A 16121-nucleotide genomic window follows, 5' to 3' on the forward strand; every position below is an offset into this window, starting at 1 on the left:
ACTAACCCATCCTCTTCCAACTGCTCAGGTGCGTTTCTATACACCTAGGGCAGGAGCCCCCACCTAACACAGGAAGAGGCCCTGACAGCTGAAGGAACTAAGCAAGGAAGTGGGAAGAAATAACAACACTAGAAAGAGATGAACGTGCTAAAAGTTAGGGAATGGAACAAGGAAGAAAGGCACTCAGTGTGACATGAGCTATTTCACCTTATTTGGCTGGAAATGGTCCCTGGTTTGGTAGGAAAAAAGCCAACAGCTGGGTATGGACCGGTTATTACACATATGACCTGGGAATCACATGAAGCCCTTTAACAAAATGAATGTTTTTCTCTTTAGGTGTGTACCTATGTCCTTTACTAATTAGGTCAAGAAATGTATCCAACGATAGTTTTTTTAATATGACACACTTTGCTATTTAGAACAATTTTATACATAGCACACAATGGAAACTTTCTTTTGTCCACTTTTCAAACGTAATCACACATTTAATTGTGTGAAATCTCCCCTTTGTATACTGTTGAAGTGTGGAATTACAGGTCTTACACAGTTTTTCCAATGAACTCAGACTCAGCATATATCTAAATTTTGGATTACATAATGCTTCAAAAAGGTACTGTTTTTTTAATTGTTTTTCCTATTGCTTTGCTTTATTTTGTTTGGAAATTTTTTTTATTTGATAAATAATTTTCAAATTAAAAAATTAAATTAAAAAAATTTTTAAAAGAACTGTAAAAGAGCGCAGTCAGCAATTTTCAAACAGCTCTCTCTTTTAGAGATTTTAGAAATTAAAGGATCATTTCAAAAGTTCAAGAAGTATTTCTAGACTGACAAAATAAGCAGTGGATTTGGTAGGCACCCCCCCATACACAAAAAAAGTTAAGAAAAACAGAACAAGAAGCAAAGAATTGGTATCTTAGGATAACACATGCAAAAAATTATAGACTTTGGCATCATCCTTACTTACTATGGCCCAGTGTGAGCCATCAGGGTGGTCTGGGCCCCAGGAAAGCTGGACTGACCACAACTGATATCACCCCCCTCCACGCCCAGCCCACCCTTAATTTGTACATGTGAGATACCTCCCAGTAGGGACATGCATGACGGAAGATTACAACTTGTTCAGAAGTCCATCTGGCATGATTCCCCTTCCATCCAGCTCATTCCCAGATGACCACTCAACCCACTGAATTAAGTCTAGCGCTACCTGTGCTGGAAGTCCAAGAGCACAAAGTACTCTGTTTACCATTGTCTGACTGTCAGGATAGGTCAGGGAGAGTGAGGGGAAGGAAGGTGGCACTTAAGGGGACAAGCAATGAGAAGCAGAAAGAGTCAGGATGGGAAGGGGACATTGCTAACAGTGCAGGGCCACTGGAGGAGCTCATGCAGCACATTCTCCCTCACCACAGCTGAGCAAGGATCCCATAGTGCTGCTGGGGACCAAACCTGAAACTACTACGAAAGAAACATCATGTCCCAAATAAAGGAGTTATTATAATCAAATTCAACAACAGCCACGTACCTGAAGGAAGAAACACAAGTACTTTCATGCTCAGTCCCTCTGATAGAGGGCAGCATAAAAACACAGTTGTATTAGGAGGCCTTATGGACAGGCCTTTGAAGTGGTGTCACAAACTTTGCCGACAGTGAAAACGCTGCCATCAGATAGGTGTCAGAGGCAGAACACCTACTGCAGGAACCACCTGCAGTTCCTGTAGCCGATGGAGCCAGTGCTATCAGCCAATTTTGTTAGGTCTCCAGCTACATGTAATGTGGAGTTTGGCCCTGGCAAAGAGGCTGGTAACGTTTTTTTTTTTCCTTTTAATTTACTGGAGTAACCAACTGAAAAAGAGCTGAGCAATTTTGTAATTCAAAGAATTAGTAATATTCTATTTTTAAGGTATCTGTCCTTGAGACAACAAGATTCTGTGAATGGTCACATAAACCGGCTCATATTTAGGAACAGAAGTAGAAGTCCAATGTGAACTAGCTGTAGTTTCAGATTACAGCCTTAGTTTCTCCTCAAATCTAAGTGAGACTCTCTGGGAAAATATAACTTTATCTTATTCTATTATACAGTTAATTATAATTAACAAGAGCTGGCCTGCCAGTGTGCCTGGCTACCCTTTTCAGTGATAGAAAAATTTTGCCATCCAAATAATATCAGCTGCTTTGCTTTTATGTGATTATTCAAGTGGGTCATAAATTACCTACAAGCAACTTAATTTAAAAAATTAAATAATTCTGTATCAACACTATTTTGGATAAAATATCCCCTTTCTTGACCATATGTTCTAGTTTACCTTTAATCCATAATCAATCTATTGTGAGGGGTTACCAGTTTCCTACAAGATCGCAATGCTCCAATCTGTACTTTACTGGGAAAATTAAATTAATTATCAACCAATGGAGGTTGCAAAATGCATAAAAATGACTTTTTTTTTTTTTGGCTACAACGAGATTTTATTTTAGAAGCAGTTGGCATTTGGAAATGAGAGAATAAGTGGTTATGAAACAAGGAAGCAGTACTCCGTGACAACCACCTCAGACTTCCCCTTAGTAGCCATTATTCCCAAGCAGACCCCTCTGTCCTTGGGCCATCCTCTCCTGACTTCCCTTCTCTGTCCCCCGCACTTGCTCCAGGACAGCCATCCTCTTCTCCTGGGGAAATGTTGGCAGTATGCTATCTAAGATTAGAGCATAGATCAGGTTTCCAGTGGATAATCAACTAAATGTCAGCATTCTGTTAGTCATGTAAAAAACATGAAAAAGCAGGTGGTCGTTAGGAAAGCTGTGTTCTGGACTGCTGGTGTAGTCCCGGCAGGGAGGGGAGAAGGGGAGCCTGGCACAGCATGCCCTTGGGATCTCCTGGCCAGGGCCCCTGCAGTGAGCTCGGTGCTGGTTTGGTTCTCAGATGGCCTCCATGTGCTCCCTCCTGTCACAGCACACACTGCTCCCCTCACGGCACCTGTCTACTGCCCTACATGGCTTCATGCCTCTCACCCCAGATTCCGGAAGAATGCAGAGAAGCTAGCCTTAGGGAAGCTGCTGGTCTACACTAACTCAACAACTACGAGGCGAAAGAAAGAAGGTGGAGCGGGTGGGCAGAGCTGTCACAATGGCGGGGGGCACTGCACATACTGGATGGTGTCCAGAGCGGCGCTGATGTCATAGTTCTTGGTCTGCAGGAGCCGGGTGAGCCAGCCGCCTTCGCGGGAGAAGCCCATGGACAGCATGTGAGAAAGCGACTCGATCAGCCAGGGGTCAGCCTCTGGTGGGAGATGCGGGTACAATGCAGCTTCCTTCAGCCCCATGGGTCCTTCCTGGGATGGGCCCAGGGAGCTCGGACCCTCAGAGTCCGGCATCTGGAGAGACTGGAGTTCACCCGTGGATGGGTCCACTTCCTTTGAGGACAGGTGAGTCCAGTCATCATCCCCTCCGGAACAGTTACCAGACTCTGCCAGTTCCTGCTCTGCCAGGGACTGCACCGTGGCCTCCACACTCCCCTCAGGTTTGCTGGGGTCAGAGGAGCAGCTGCTTGGCTGAGCGCTGCACTTTTCCCATGCTGAACCTTCTTGAGAGATGGATGTAAGGCGGTTTCTTTTCCTTTCGTGTTCCACATCGGTATCCACCTTGATGCCCAAGAGGCTGAGTGCAGCTGCCACACTTTCTCCTACGTTCTTCAGGAAATGGACACTGGAATCCTCTGGGGGGGCAGCAGCTGACTCCGCCACGGGGCCCAGGTGGGCCTCTCCCACCCGAGGCCGTGGGCTCCAGTTCCCCGGGGGCCCATCTCCCAGCCCGGCTACTGGACGTGCCCATGTTTCAGCTCCGGGAGCCAGCGGCCATGCAAAAGGCCCTCGGAGAGCTGCCCCAGGGGACTGGGGAAGGCCAGCTTGCCGTGCTCCGGATGCAGGCCCCTCTCCTCGCAGGCCGAGCACAGGTTGTAGTCGGGGCAGACGGTGCACTTGCAGCGGGTCCCCACCACGGGCCCGTCGCAGCCGTCGCAGATCACGCTGGGGTGCACCAGGCTGCAGGGCGCCTCCTGAGCAGCCGGGGGCTGGTGGTCCCGCCAACACTCTCTCTTCTCTTTAATATAAACGCGGAAGGTGTCATCCCACATACAGAACATTGCCATCGTCAGGTCCTCGTCGCTGCAAAAGGCGACCAGGTCCGCTTCTTCATCGCGGTAGTGCGCCACGAAGCCTCCGGGCTGCAGCCCCGGGAACACGGAGGTCACTCGGCGCAGCAGCCGCTCGCAGGGCCACGGGCAGGCCTCGGGCTCGGCTCCGGCGGGGGGCTCGCTGCCGAAGGAGAACCTGAAGCGGCGGATCTCGCGGGCCGCCTCCTCGTGAGGAAAAAAGTGTTACTATCACTAATAGTAACACTTGAGATAGAACATTTATATTTGAATACAGTTAAGGCAAACACATGCAATTTTAATAAACTTGGATACTTCATTAGTGCATCTTCTAAAACTTTCTTAATTATATTTAAATCAGAATGTCTATGGATAAAAATGGCAGAAAATACATAAAAATGCCAACAAAATCTGGATGTTTGAAGTAAAAATATTTACACCTGAATTATGAAGATCAGCATTTCTTAAACCACCTTACCGAACACTGACGCTTACACGGTGGTCAGTGAAAAAGGACCTGCTTGCCGAATTCACTGAGGAAACAGTGCTGAGGTGGACTACTGAGAATCTTCACTGCCCGTCGTGTGGCGCCCCTTCCTGCAAGAGGGTTACTGTCCTGCCTTCTGAACTCAGAAGGGACCATAGGACCAGCTTTGGTTACGGAAACTTGAGCAGGAAGGACGCTTTAGGACTCGGCATGTCGTTCGCCATCTCTCCCCTCCGACAGGAGACCAGCACCATCTTAGAGGGAGGCTGCCCAGCCCAGGTTCTGAGTGAAAACAACGTGGAAATTGCCACAGATGACCCATGACTGAGAGCAAAACAATAACCCTTGGTGTTGAACACTCCTGAGCTTCACAATGAATATCAGCATTTCATAGATTCCAAGAAGTCCCGAAATTAAAACTCGGATTAATTGTATTTAAGCCAGCATTGTTAATATTCATCTGATCACAGAATGCTTGACTCACATAAAACCCTAAGAGGTGTTCTGAGAGAAAAATGGCAGGAAATGCTGATGAAGATACTTGCTTCTAATCTCCACTCCACTGTATGTACATTTAGCATAAGGTTTACTGTGTCATTTCTTCTAGAATTTTCAAAGTTTTCAAAACCTCTAGCAGAATCATGGTCCTGACTCTTCCTTAGTCATTTCCTAGAATTCCCCCCCCTTAAAATAATTTAGCTTTCTGTTCACTGCTCCCCATATGTTTCAATTTTTGAAGACATTTAAAGTAAAGGTTCCAAATGAATACTGAGGCAGGTTAACCTTTGTAGGTACCATTTCCAATTGTTAAGCAATTGTAAACTTATTTATTCAGGCTTTTTTTTCCAGTATATGGTAAATAGACAACCCGAAGGCACAAGGTTGTAAAGTGCATTAGAAACACAAGTGAAGTTGCTTGTTATGAATCATACCCTAGGCACACACTGGATGACAGAGTTGACCAATAGCACCTAGAATACCTCAGAAGAAATTACAATCCCATCTCACATCAGAGTTCACTGAATTTTTTTAGAAGCCATTAAAACAATAGGAGGTATGTGGTTGTGTTTTATTTATTTACTGATTTTAACCAAAAAAAAAAAAAAAAATCCAAGAATTCCATACTGTAGTCTAGGACCTAAATGCAGCTGATCATATGAAAAGTGACTCAAAAACAACTAACAATAGTACATAATTGAGCCATTTGGCATTTGGAGCTTCGAGAATAGGTTGCTGAGACAATCTGCTTTCTCTCGTATCAAGGACATTTTTGAAGAGAGGCTTTTGTCTGGAATGACAAAGGCTCACTGATCCCTCTTTCAGGGGTGAGATGGAGGAGGTGACAAGGTCCTCTTTCAGGCTTCTCTCCTCACTGCCGCAGTGATGGATTATTCTTTAAAAGGTGGGCCCCACCGGAACCTGCCTGCTCGGCCTCCAGATCTAAGGGTTTGACCAACCAGCCCTGAGCTCCTTCACCACAGCTGAAGGTCCGTCCCCCTGTGTTCTGAAGGTGGTGCTTCCTGAGATCGTCCCCCAGGCCCCACTTCCCACTTTTCTTCGTAATCCTCCCAGTGGGGAACTCGGACTCTGAGTGTGAAAGTCGTGGGTGACTTCTGAGCTCTGTCACCACAGGCCTTTTCCTTACTCTGCATTTTTCTCCACCCAGAAGGAGCTTCACATTCACATCCTGCTGGCCTCGGTGCTTCTGGGCCATACTTGCACATGATTTGGAAGTCACGGAATTTCTCTACCTCCTAGTTTCACTAAAGATGTAGCTTATGATCTTTTTCCCCTGTCTTTGTTACTCTGTATGGTTTTCAAGAGGACGTGGAAAGATTTAGACCTAAATTGCCATCAAGCTCCTAGAAGTACTTGAAGACCTTTCTCCATTCTGTGATTCTCCTTCCATCCAAACAAGAAAGCCAAGCTGAGGTCAAAATACAAATCTCTCTGTGAAGGCAAAGGAGCCTATTTGCCAAAAATGCTAACCTTACAGACATTCCAGAAGAGCACAGGGAGTCAAGGGTCACTTAGATCAAGCCCTTCCTTTCACTGTGATAAACAGAGCTCAAGAGAGGCTATAAGACTTGTCCAGGGCCAACCAACAGAGCTAAAACAAGAAAACCCATGCTCTTCAAATTTATTACCAAGACTCCTTACAGAGGGAATATCCTAGGGCTCCCAAGTCTAGGCTCATTATCATGCAGAACCAAGAAAGCGAATGACACCCAAACTATACAAGGGCAATGACCCAAATCCTGAGAAAATGTGCTACCTGACAGACACCTAACTGTAAATAATGGTAGAGGGTGAGGAAAGATGACAGCAGGGAGTCCTGGCTGGGGAAGGTTGGGATTCAGCCAACCAAGTGTGGAAATTTTTAATTACAACCTTGGTCTTACATATTCAATCATCAAACAATTCAGGAACTGGAACTTCCCCTTAATGGTACCACTAGAACAGAACTTTCGTTCATACACTTTCCTTTTCCACTTCCCATTGCCCCTCTCACTGATAATTGCCCTATATCCTCTTCCCCCTTCCCCTCAGCATCATCACATGGTCTAGTCACCACCACCCAGCCTGGCTATGCATATCAGATTCCACACTCAACACAAACCATCCAAGTGAAAACAGCAGCTAGAATTTTCAAAGAAGATCATTGCTTCTGTTTATAAAGTTCTCTCATTGTCTGACTCAGAAATGCTGCTGCAAGGAAGTGTCAATGAGAAAATCATATTTTCATTAGTTTAAGTTCTGAGTGATTTGAAAGAGTTATCAATCAGGGAAGATATCTAAGAAGCCCAGAAAATAATTTATGCTCAAAAACAATGTATCTGTCCATTAAAAGATCACACTTATTTTAAGGGGCTCTAAATCGGCCTTAAAATGCTTGCATGATTTAAAACTGGTCTTTTTCTGCCACCCAGTGTTAGTACACACTTCAAACCAACCAGTTGTTCACAATGTTTAAATCAGAAACACAAGGTCATTCAAAGACAAAAGTAATTCAAAGACAAAAGTAAATCCAAAAGGATACACTATAAAAAGCATGATGCTGAACAAGAAGCAGACTAACCATATCGAACAAATATATTCTAAGGAAAATGTACAAATAACTTCAACTTCAGTTACTACTTCAGAGATAGAAGAATCTAGTAAGATTTTCTGAGACTTTATTCATTTGATGAAAAAAATTACAAATCTGAAAGCATGGTGATAATCCAAGTATCTCTAAAATTTAGTATAACTTACTTTTGATTTTCTTATGCAATAAGAAATTTCATGGAACTAAAATTTCATGAAACTAAAAATATGCAAAATTGACCCACTGATTAAAAGTCTTCCTGTGTCAGAAAAACATGTAATTGTCAAGAAAAGCTTTCTGTTTCCCACAATCTATCCTTAAACTCAACTGAATTCTCTAACTGGGGAACCAGAGTGCTATGCTGTGGAAGACAAAGTTGCATATCAGGAAATTTTAGGGTATCTATTTTCAAATTCTGAACACTGTCTACAGAACTTTTGGTTGCCCCATCAGGCTTCTGGTTACTTCTGAGGCAATGCCACAGACTTCTGCACCCAGCATTCAATGCCACTGGAAATCCTCAAGCCAACCCTTCACGACTATCCCAGTGGTGGCGTGCCCAGATCTTTCGTACCAATGAGATGCTTTGCCTTCATGAACTGACCAACTATGGTTTCAGTTTTGCATCTTTTTCTTTTTAAATCAGCATGGATTAAGGTTTTTCAGGGGCTCACTGCATAAAACAATGCCAGGAACCAGCTGGTGGGAAAATATCAATTCAGGCACTACCACAGAATATCCTGTTACACCTCCTGGAGACAGTAATGAATGGACTCTCTCTTGCTTTCTCCTCTACCCAGCACATCCCCTTTTACCAAAAATTATGATATCTACTTCTACAACTGGACCATGAGGATCTAAGCAGTTTACCAGCATATACTTGCTATGCAAAACGATGTCAGAAAGACCTTCGAGCAGGATAAATGAAAATACACAGCGTTCACCAACTGGCACCAAACTTAAAAACAGAGCATCTTAGTGGTAGACCTGTCCATACCAGAAACTAAAGGAACACTCCCTAAGATAGCGGTGCACCATCAGGTTCATGGAGTCTAGTGGCTTCCCCTCAGCCCTGACATTCCATGGGGCATCCAGCTTGTTTATCACTACATCCTTCCACAGCTCACCAAGGCACCACCTTCCCTCAGAACCCCAGCCAGCCAAGATAGGAATCCTCAGTGTATCAAGGGAATATTCTGGATGACATTAAGGTCGGTTCTATTAACTGATTTTCCCTTGGAAATACATTGAAATGCATTAAAGTGTTGGCAGGGAAACTATTTTTATAGAACTGTAGTTACAGCATACATTCTAAATTTTATTTGTCTTTTTTATGTTCTTACACAATCCTCATAATTACCTATTTTAATAGCTGCTTAAATCACTAATATAATTTATCATAGTATTTACTGTTGCTGTGGAAGTTACTTCTAATTTTTTGCTATTATACATAATGCTTCAGTAAACATTTTTGTGCAAAAGACTTCCCTCTTTTGAATTATTTTCTTAAGATAATCTCAGCAGCAAGAACTTCTTGGATAAAGGATCTGAATATGTTGAATTTTTTTTCTGTGAGTTGCGTAATTCACAGCTAAAAGAGCAACACAAATTTATAAGCCACCATCCATAATCTCTGATAGTCCTTCTAACACAAATTTATGCATCGTAATCTTAAAAGGCAATCCACAGTATTTTTTAAAAAGTATAATGTACAACATCCTTTGACCTGGAATTCCACTTTGAGAAACTGGTCTTTTGATACACTGGCATATCTACCTCACACCCCCGTCCCCAAAATGGACAAGGATATTCACTGCAGCTTTGTTTCTGGTGGCAAAAGAAAAAAAAAACAGAAATCAGCCTAATTATTCATCCAATAGGGAATATTTAAATGAAAATGATGATGCATCAAAATAACACAGAGTATGATCCTATTTGTTTTAAAAAAAACCATATGCACGTGTGTGTATACAGTGTGAGTGTGTGTGTGTGTGTGTTGTGCATGGGAAAAAGTCTGAAAGGATATACTAGCAGTAGTTACCTGCTGAGAAAATACATTGCAAGGAAAGTATTAGCAGGATGGTGAGAAATTGTATCTTGTACTCTCTGCATTTGTATGTATTTGAATTGTTACAGTTTGAACATATATTCACATGATACTTCTATAGTTAAAATAACTTTAAAAATAAAAATATGAAGTACTTGAAATGAAGCAAATCTTCATTTCACCCATCCCTCTCTCCTTATATTTCATTATCAGTCTAAATAACACTGAAAGCCAGCAATACATTCCATTACTGCCTTCATCAATGGCTACTCCCTTGTACATAGGTGGACCCAGAATAAAAACCTAGAAGACAATTGGCACTGACAGAGAAGAAATAGATACCTGGAAATGTAAAAAAGTTGAGAAGAAAGAGACTGAGAAGCCGTCTTCAAACAATCTCTATTCCAAACCACAAATCACAGTAAGGCAAATAAATGAAACCTTTATGTATGTCATCTTTTCATATTGGTTTTAAATTTTACAGTAGAACCAATGATTTGTTGCATAAGGAAACTGCTGGACATATTCAAGTAGTGGGGTCTCCAAGTACACTACTCCACAGACCACCTGGGTCAGAATCACCTGTGGCACTTATTAAACACCAGAAGCCAACATCTTATGTCCCACTCCAGACATGAAGGTAGGAGGTGGAAATCTGCAGTTTCAACAAGCACTCAGATGACTCATGACTCTCAAAGTTTAAGATACACTTCCTTAAGTGTTCAGAAACACTGAATGTCATAGTAGTGATAGGAATGGAATCACTGCAGAAGTCAAAAAAAAAAAAACAAAAAAAATTCTTATTTGGCTTTCTTAAAGATGGTAAGATAAAAAGTTTCTAAAGATTAAGCACTTTAACCTACCAAAATATAAAGTGATTTAGATTTGATATATCATTCAAGCAGAGACTGTTTCTGTTTTGATCACCATCCTGTGGTAGGCCATCATACATGGTGGAACTAATATGATTTGGACCAGGGAGGTTCTGACATAGAGGAAATCATCTGGATGACCTGGAGTTGGCCAGAGGAGAGAAACATACGAACAAGGTAAGACGGAGTCTCGACAGGCCTCTACAACCAAGGAAAATGTGACTTCATTTAAGTCACTTAACCTTTCTAAGTCTCAAATCCCACATGGAAATTAAGGGTCCAGTTCTGTGATTCTGGGAAAGTAACTGCCAAGGAGTCACAGAAATGTTGAAATACAGATCCTAGACTAGTTTAAACACTCCTTTGCTAAATGTCCTTTGATTCTCTCACTTCAAATTTAATAGTGTAAAGACAAAAAAAAAATTTTTGAAAAGGGGACATTACCTTCACCATTGATTTGCCATTCTGTGCTTAAGTATGAAACCACTGGAAAGAGGACAATCCATTTGAAAGCAAAACAAGAAAGATAATGAGTAAAGAGGTAACTGTCAGAATACAGTTTTCTAAATTATTCCAGATTGCAAAATTTATTATATAAATTATTTTTATCTTACATATTCTGGAATGGTACCTAATATAGTTACTATTAAATATGTGGCATGCTATTTAAAAACAACAGGGAAGATGGCTTCTTTTTTTTTTTTTTTTTTTTTTTTTTTTTTTGGTATAAGTGCAAGGTGTCTTTTTGAGGACATCTTTAACAACAGTTTGTAGAAAACTCATAACCACAGGATGGTATATCATGCAAACCCATTTGTTAAAGGACCAAAAAGACTTTCTGAGCACAGAAACATTAGACACAAAATGTGCCAAAATTAAAAAAAGGTCTACTTACTAAGCATCACCTTTACTTCTAGAGCTGCAAATGTGGCGTAGCTGCAGCAAAGGGTCATGGAGAGCAGGGTGTGGATCTACCAAAACTCTGGTAGATCAGAACAAACCATCAGAGACCTTAATTTGCATGAGGAACCCCTAGGCTGAAAGGGGGAAAGCAGGAAGGGGTAGCCTTAGCATTCCAGGAGAAATACTCATGAAGCCAAAAGTTGCTTTGGGAGGGGTGGCCTCAGCAGGCAGAAAGTCACCCTGAGGTAGAAGGCAAAAGGCATGTCCCTTAGCATATGTCACTGTTGACCATCCTCAGGGAGAAAGACTTTTGAGTTTGTCTTGGGGTGGGGTCCCTCACTTACCCTCTTGCCCAGTCCCTGGTACACTTGCTCCAAATCCTCAGGGGAGGTAAGTGCTGAAAAAAGCAAGGTGGTCTTTTGGGAATCTTGAGAAGCTAAAATAAAGGGGGAGTAGGAAAGCTCTCCCCACCGTGAAGAACCCAGTTGCAGGGAGCAGCACCCGTATACGGAGGCCAGTGGAGGAGGCTTTGAGAAAAGCAGGCTGCAAACAACAAGAAGCAAAGAAAGCAGCCAAAAGAAAACTGTGGTGCTGCCGCACGGCTATTAAAAGGACGAAGCAGATGTGGCAATAAAAGTGGCAGCAGATGATGGTCAGAGTATGCAACAAATAGCCACAGCAGCAAAGGAGGGCACAGCTGTAGCAGCCTCCACGGAGCGATGAGAGCCTTCCTGACATCCTTGGGAACTGGAGGGGATGGGGGAGCTGGGCGGGGGTGGGAGGGCATGGATAGGAGAGAGAAATCAACATCCCTCCAAGTCCCAAGAGTTGCAGTGGTAGAGCACCAACACCCTCCACAAATGGCCCACATGCCCACGCCATGCTTCCAGCTGCTGTGGCCTGGGAAAACACGGCTGACGAGAGAAATGTGAACTCACTCTCTTACGGAGCCCTGGTGCTTTTGACAACTTCATGAAGGTCAAATGAGGCTTAAAACTTCTGCTCTCTCCTGCCAAGATGCCCTTTTCTTGAAATGTTCTTTTAGCAGCCTCTGAAGAAAATAAAAAGAAATGCAAAAATGATAACCGTAACACAGTTGTCTTTAATTACAAAAATGCCAATTCAAAAAAATAAACTATTTTACAATGAAAATTACCTTATATACATGTTACACACATTAAAAAAAGAGAGAGAGAGAAAAATACAAAATGTATAACAAACATTATATGACAAGCAAATTTCTATCCTCTCAAACTTTGAGTAAAGCATCCAAAAGCAATAATTTAAAAAGGGAACATAAAACAATTATTTGGCTGATAGGATGCTAATTTTTCCTGAACATCCCAGTGGTTTCCACATGTATAAAAAAAGGACCAACCTTAACTGTAACCCTTCATATCTAAAATCCTTTGAGTTTATAAATTTATGAACTCACCAATTTATGCAAAAATGCATATGCATATTATTTATATTTATATATTTAATTAAAGCCTAGATGTATCCACATAAAACATTTAATTGTGGTTATCTCTGGATGATATGGTTATAGTTCAGTTTTAATCTTATTCTTTGACTCTCCTTATTTTCCAAATCTTGGCATTATTATGTTATTTATAGTCCCTCTCTCCCTCTTTCCCCCTCTCTCTTGCTTTGCCCCCTCTCTTTCCCTTGCTAACAATCAACCCTAGCATACAAAAACAAGTTCTACTTAAAATGGTCAGTCTTGGATACCAACTAATTGAACAAATTATCCAAAGTTGAAAACTGAAACCACAGATCACTCAGAACTGAGGTGAAATGTCCCTTCTAAAACGTGGCTTCTAACCAGTGGTGCCCCCCCCCACCCCCACCCCGGGACGTCACCGTCTTTACGGAGAAAGTATCGCCTTGCTGATACTTCGATACTGGACTTCTTAAGCCTCAAAACCATGAGCCAGTACGTTCCCACTGTTTAAGCCAACTCATTGTGTGGTATTTGCTTTAGCAGCTGGGAAACTGAACAATGAGGAAAACAGTGGTGACATTAGATGTGGGGCAGCCAAAAAGAAAGAGAACAGTCCAGCATGAATACGAAACAAAACAGAGTCATACACTTACTACTGTAATTAGCTTATCAATTTACAGTTTATATAAATTACAAAAAGGTACATATATCTTTTCTCAACTTTCCTGTTATAAACCAGCTTTGGCCTTCTCTATTTTGGCCTGTTTTAAATGAACCTAGAGTTGAAATATTAGGTTGATATAGACAAAACTTGTGGGTCAAAAATAGTCAAATATTGGTAATCTCATATGGATTTACTTATACCATGGTGGACAAATTTACTAAATTCCTAAGATTTGACTAAAGAAATATAGGGCATAATTCCCAAGTCTTTAAATACATAAAGAATTACCGCACATACACGTCACCCCAGAAAACAGAAATAGCATAAAGGTGTGGGAGCACAAATTCATTTATTCAATTTATTCCCTGAGCCCTTCCCACATGTGCCAATGTCTGATGGCAGCAAATATGTCCCTGCTTTCATGGAGCTTATTCTCTAATAGCACAGATTTCAGCCCAGAAGAGAAAAGGGTTTCCCAATGCTCAGAGTTATCAAAAAATAGAATGGCTATAAAGAAAAGACTTTTATTAACAGAAATTAAAATAGTATATACTTGTATTGTTCTTTACTCTTTACATTAGCTTTTGCATATTATCTCATTTAATACACAAACTTATTGATTCTAAGGAAACAACATTTTTCAATTTACTGGTTTCAGTTACATCAAATTTTGATCCAACAGTTCTCATTATTCACTGGAGCTAAAATCTTTGATGGCAGATCTTTATTTACAATACCTTCTAAATAATATTTTAAATGGTATTTGTCACAAAGCCCATTTGAATTTTTAAGTCAATATACTACCTTCTCTAGGTCCAAAGAAGTAGGGCAAAAGAAAATGCCTTCTTTTTGAAAAGCATTTCTTAGTATTCAGTTTTATATTCCTAATAGCAGTATAACCTACTGCTTCATCAGAATAATGGATGATAATCACAGAAATACTATTTTTGAGATAAAAAGTTTTTGCTAATATGAAAAAACACATGCCATTTTTCATCTATATTAGCTTATGTTCTAGAAGAGAAGCTCATGAATAATTGAAGAAATTATTCAATTCCTCCTAATACCACAGGCATTCCTTCAAGCACTCAATGGAAAATCACACAGCAAATATATCAGGTATCCTTCAAAAGTCAGTTAAGAATGCTCCCTAAATGATATAGCTTGCCTCACAGCTAAAGATATAAGTTGTGACGAACAATTTTTTTTAAATGTATTTTAAACACTAGGAAACTTTGCCATATAAAGGAACACACTTAAATGAGTAATTTTATAAAGAAACAATCCTTTTGTAATCTAATAAACACAGCTTTTTTTGGTAAGTTTTATCTATCTCTCTCTCTGTATATATATAGTTCATCTGTTTGTTAAGTTTTACATGTATATATTTTTACATACAAGATTTTCCTAAGGGTGAACTCTTTGAAATATGCAGCAGCAATAATACATTTACTTAAAATGTAAGTTGTTAAAAGTTGTCTCAAAGTAAACAGTAACAGATAAATTTTAACAAAATCATATTTTTAATTATATCTGCTTTATATATACATTATATACACTTTATATATACTCCATTTTCCCCTTTTCTAAAATTCTGAGGAATGTTTATGTGATTATAAATTAGCATGATCTCTAATTTGAGAATAATCACAAAGAGGTTTATTAGTAGAAATAGTCTAGAATGCTAAATGTAAATTAACTAGTCCTAATATAGTTTTAAATATATACATTCTATTTCAGCATGTATAAGTAATAGAAAGTAATATGTTAGATGTTTGTTTTAAGACTGATTTCTGATTAAACAACACACTGTGAATAGCAAACAATTAAGTTCCTTGTATGCTTTCCAATTGGAAGACATTTTCTAATACCATGTAAGTTGTAGTAAAATTATCTCATATAATATGAAAAATACTAATAAAATTGTAGAATAACTTTTTAGTCATCTAAAACTTTAAAGAAATAAAAGCAATACAATGCTTTTTGTCGTTCTATTATTACTATTTAAAGGATTCTTTCCATATGCTGCTTAAGCTGTTTCATTTTAGATGGTTTCAGAAAGTCAAATGAACTATGTTTCAACCACAAAGGCTGACATAATGCTGAAATCCAATTTAAAATTTTTATACTCACCATTCTGAACATATATTTCCAATTGATTACTGTGTAAAACTGTCAAATAGAATTTCAAAACATTTCCTTTCTTAAAGCAAGTCTTTCAAATCACCCATTGAATTGTATATGTGAATTCTAGTGTTTGTTCAAGGATGTGTGCAGCTTGCTCTCATATGTTCAGAAGACAGAGCAATAGATGATGGATGACAGGGAGGGAGGGAGGGAAAGAAAGAAATGGCAATGTGATAGCATGTTAAAGTTGGTGGATCGGGGTATCGGGGTCAGGGTATGCTGTGTATGGGGTTTGTATTGTTTTTGCAACTGTTCCCGTAACTTTGAATTTATTTCAAAATAAAGTTAAAA

At 40.3% G+C, this 16121-nt stretch overlaps 1 protein-coding gene and 1 pseudogene across 4 annotated transcripts in view; both read right to left on the minus strand.

The window, feature by feature from the left end:
* The window catches only part of AKAP7 (A-kinase anchoring protein 7), a 166182-nt gene that overhangs the window by 65058 nt on the left and 85003 nt on the right, over positions 1-16121 (minus strand). For all 4 annotated transcript variants that reach the window (XM_037842762.1, XM_037842765.1, XM_037842766.1 and 1 more), the window contains exon 6: positions 12474-12586. In XM_037842762.1, the coding sequence (XP_037698690.1) occupies positions 12474-12586 (113 nt within the window). The remainder of the gene's footprint in view (positions 1-12473; positions 12587-16121) is intronic.
* LOC119539322 lies at positions 1949-4621 on the minus strand (annotated as a pseudogene).

This window comes from Choloepus didactylus, chromosome 7, assembly GCF_015220235.1.
Source record: "Choloepus didactylus isolate mChoDid1 chromosome 7, mChoDid1.pri, whole genome shotgun sequence".
Classification (NCBI taxonomy): domain Eukaryota; kingdom Metazoa; phylum Chordata; class Mammalia; order Pilosa; family Megalonychidae; genus Choloepus; species Choloepus didactylus.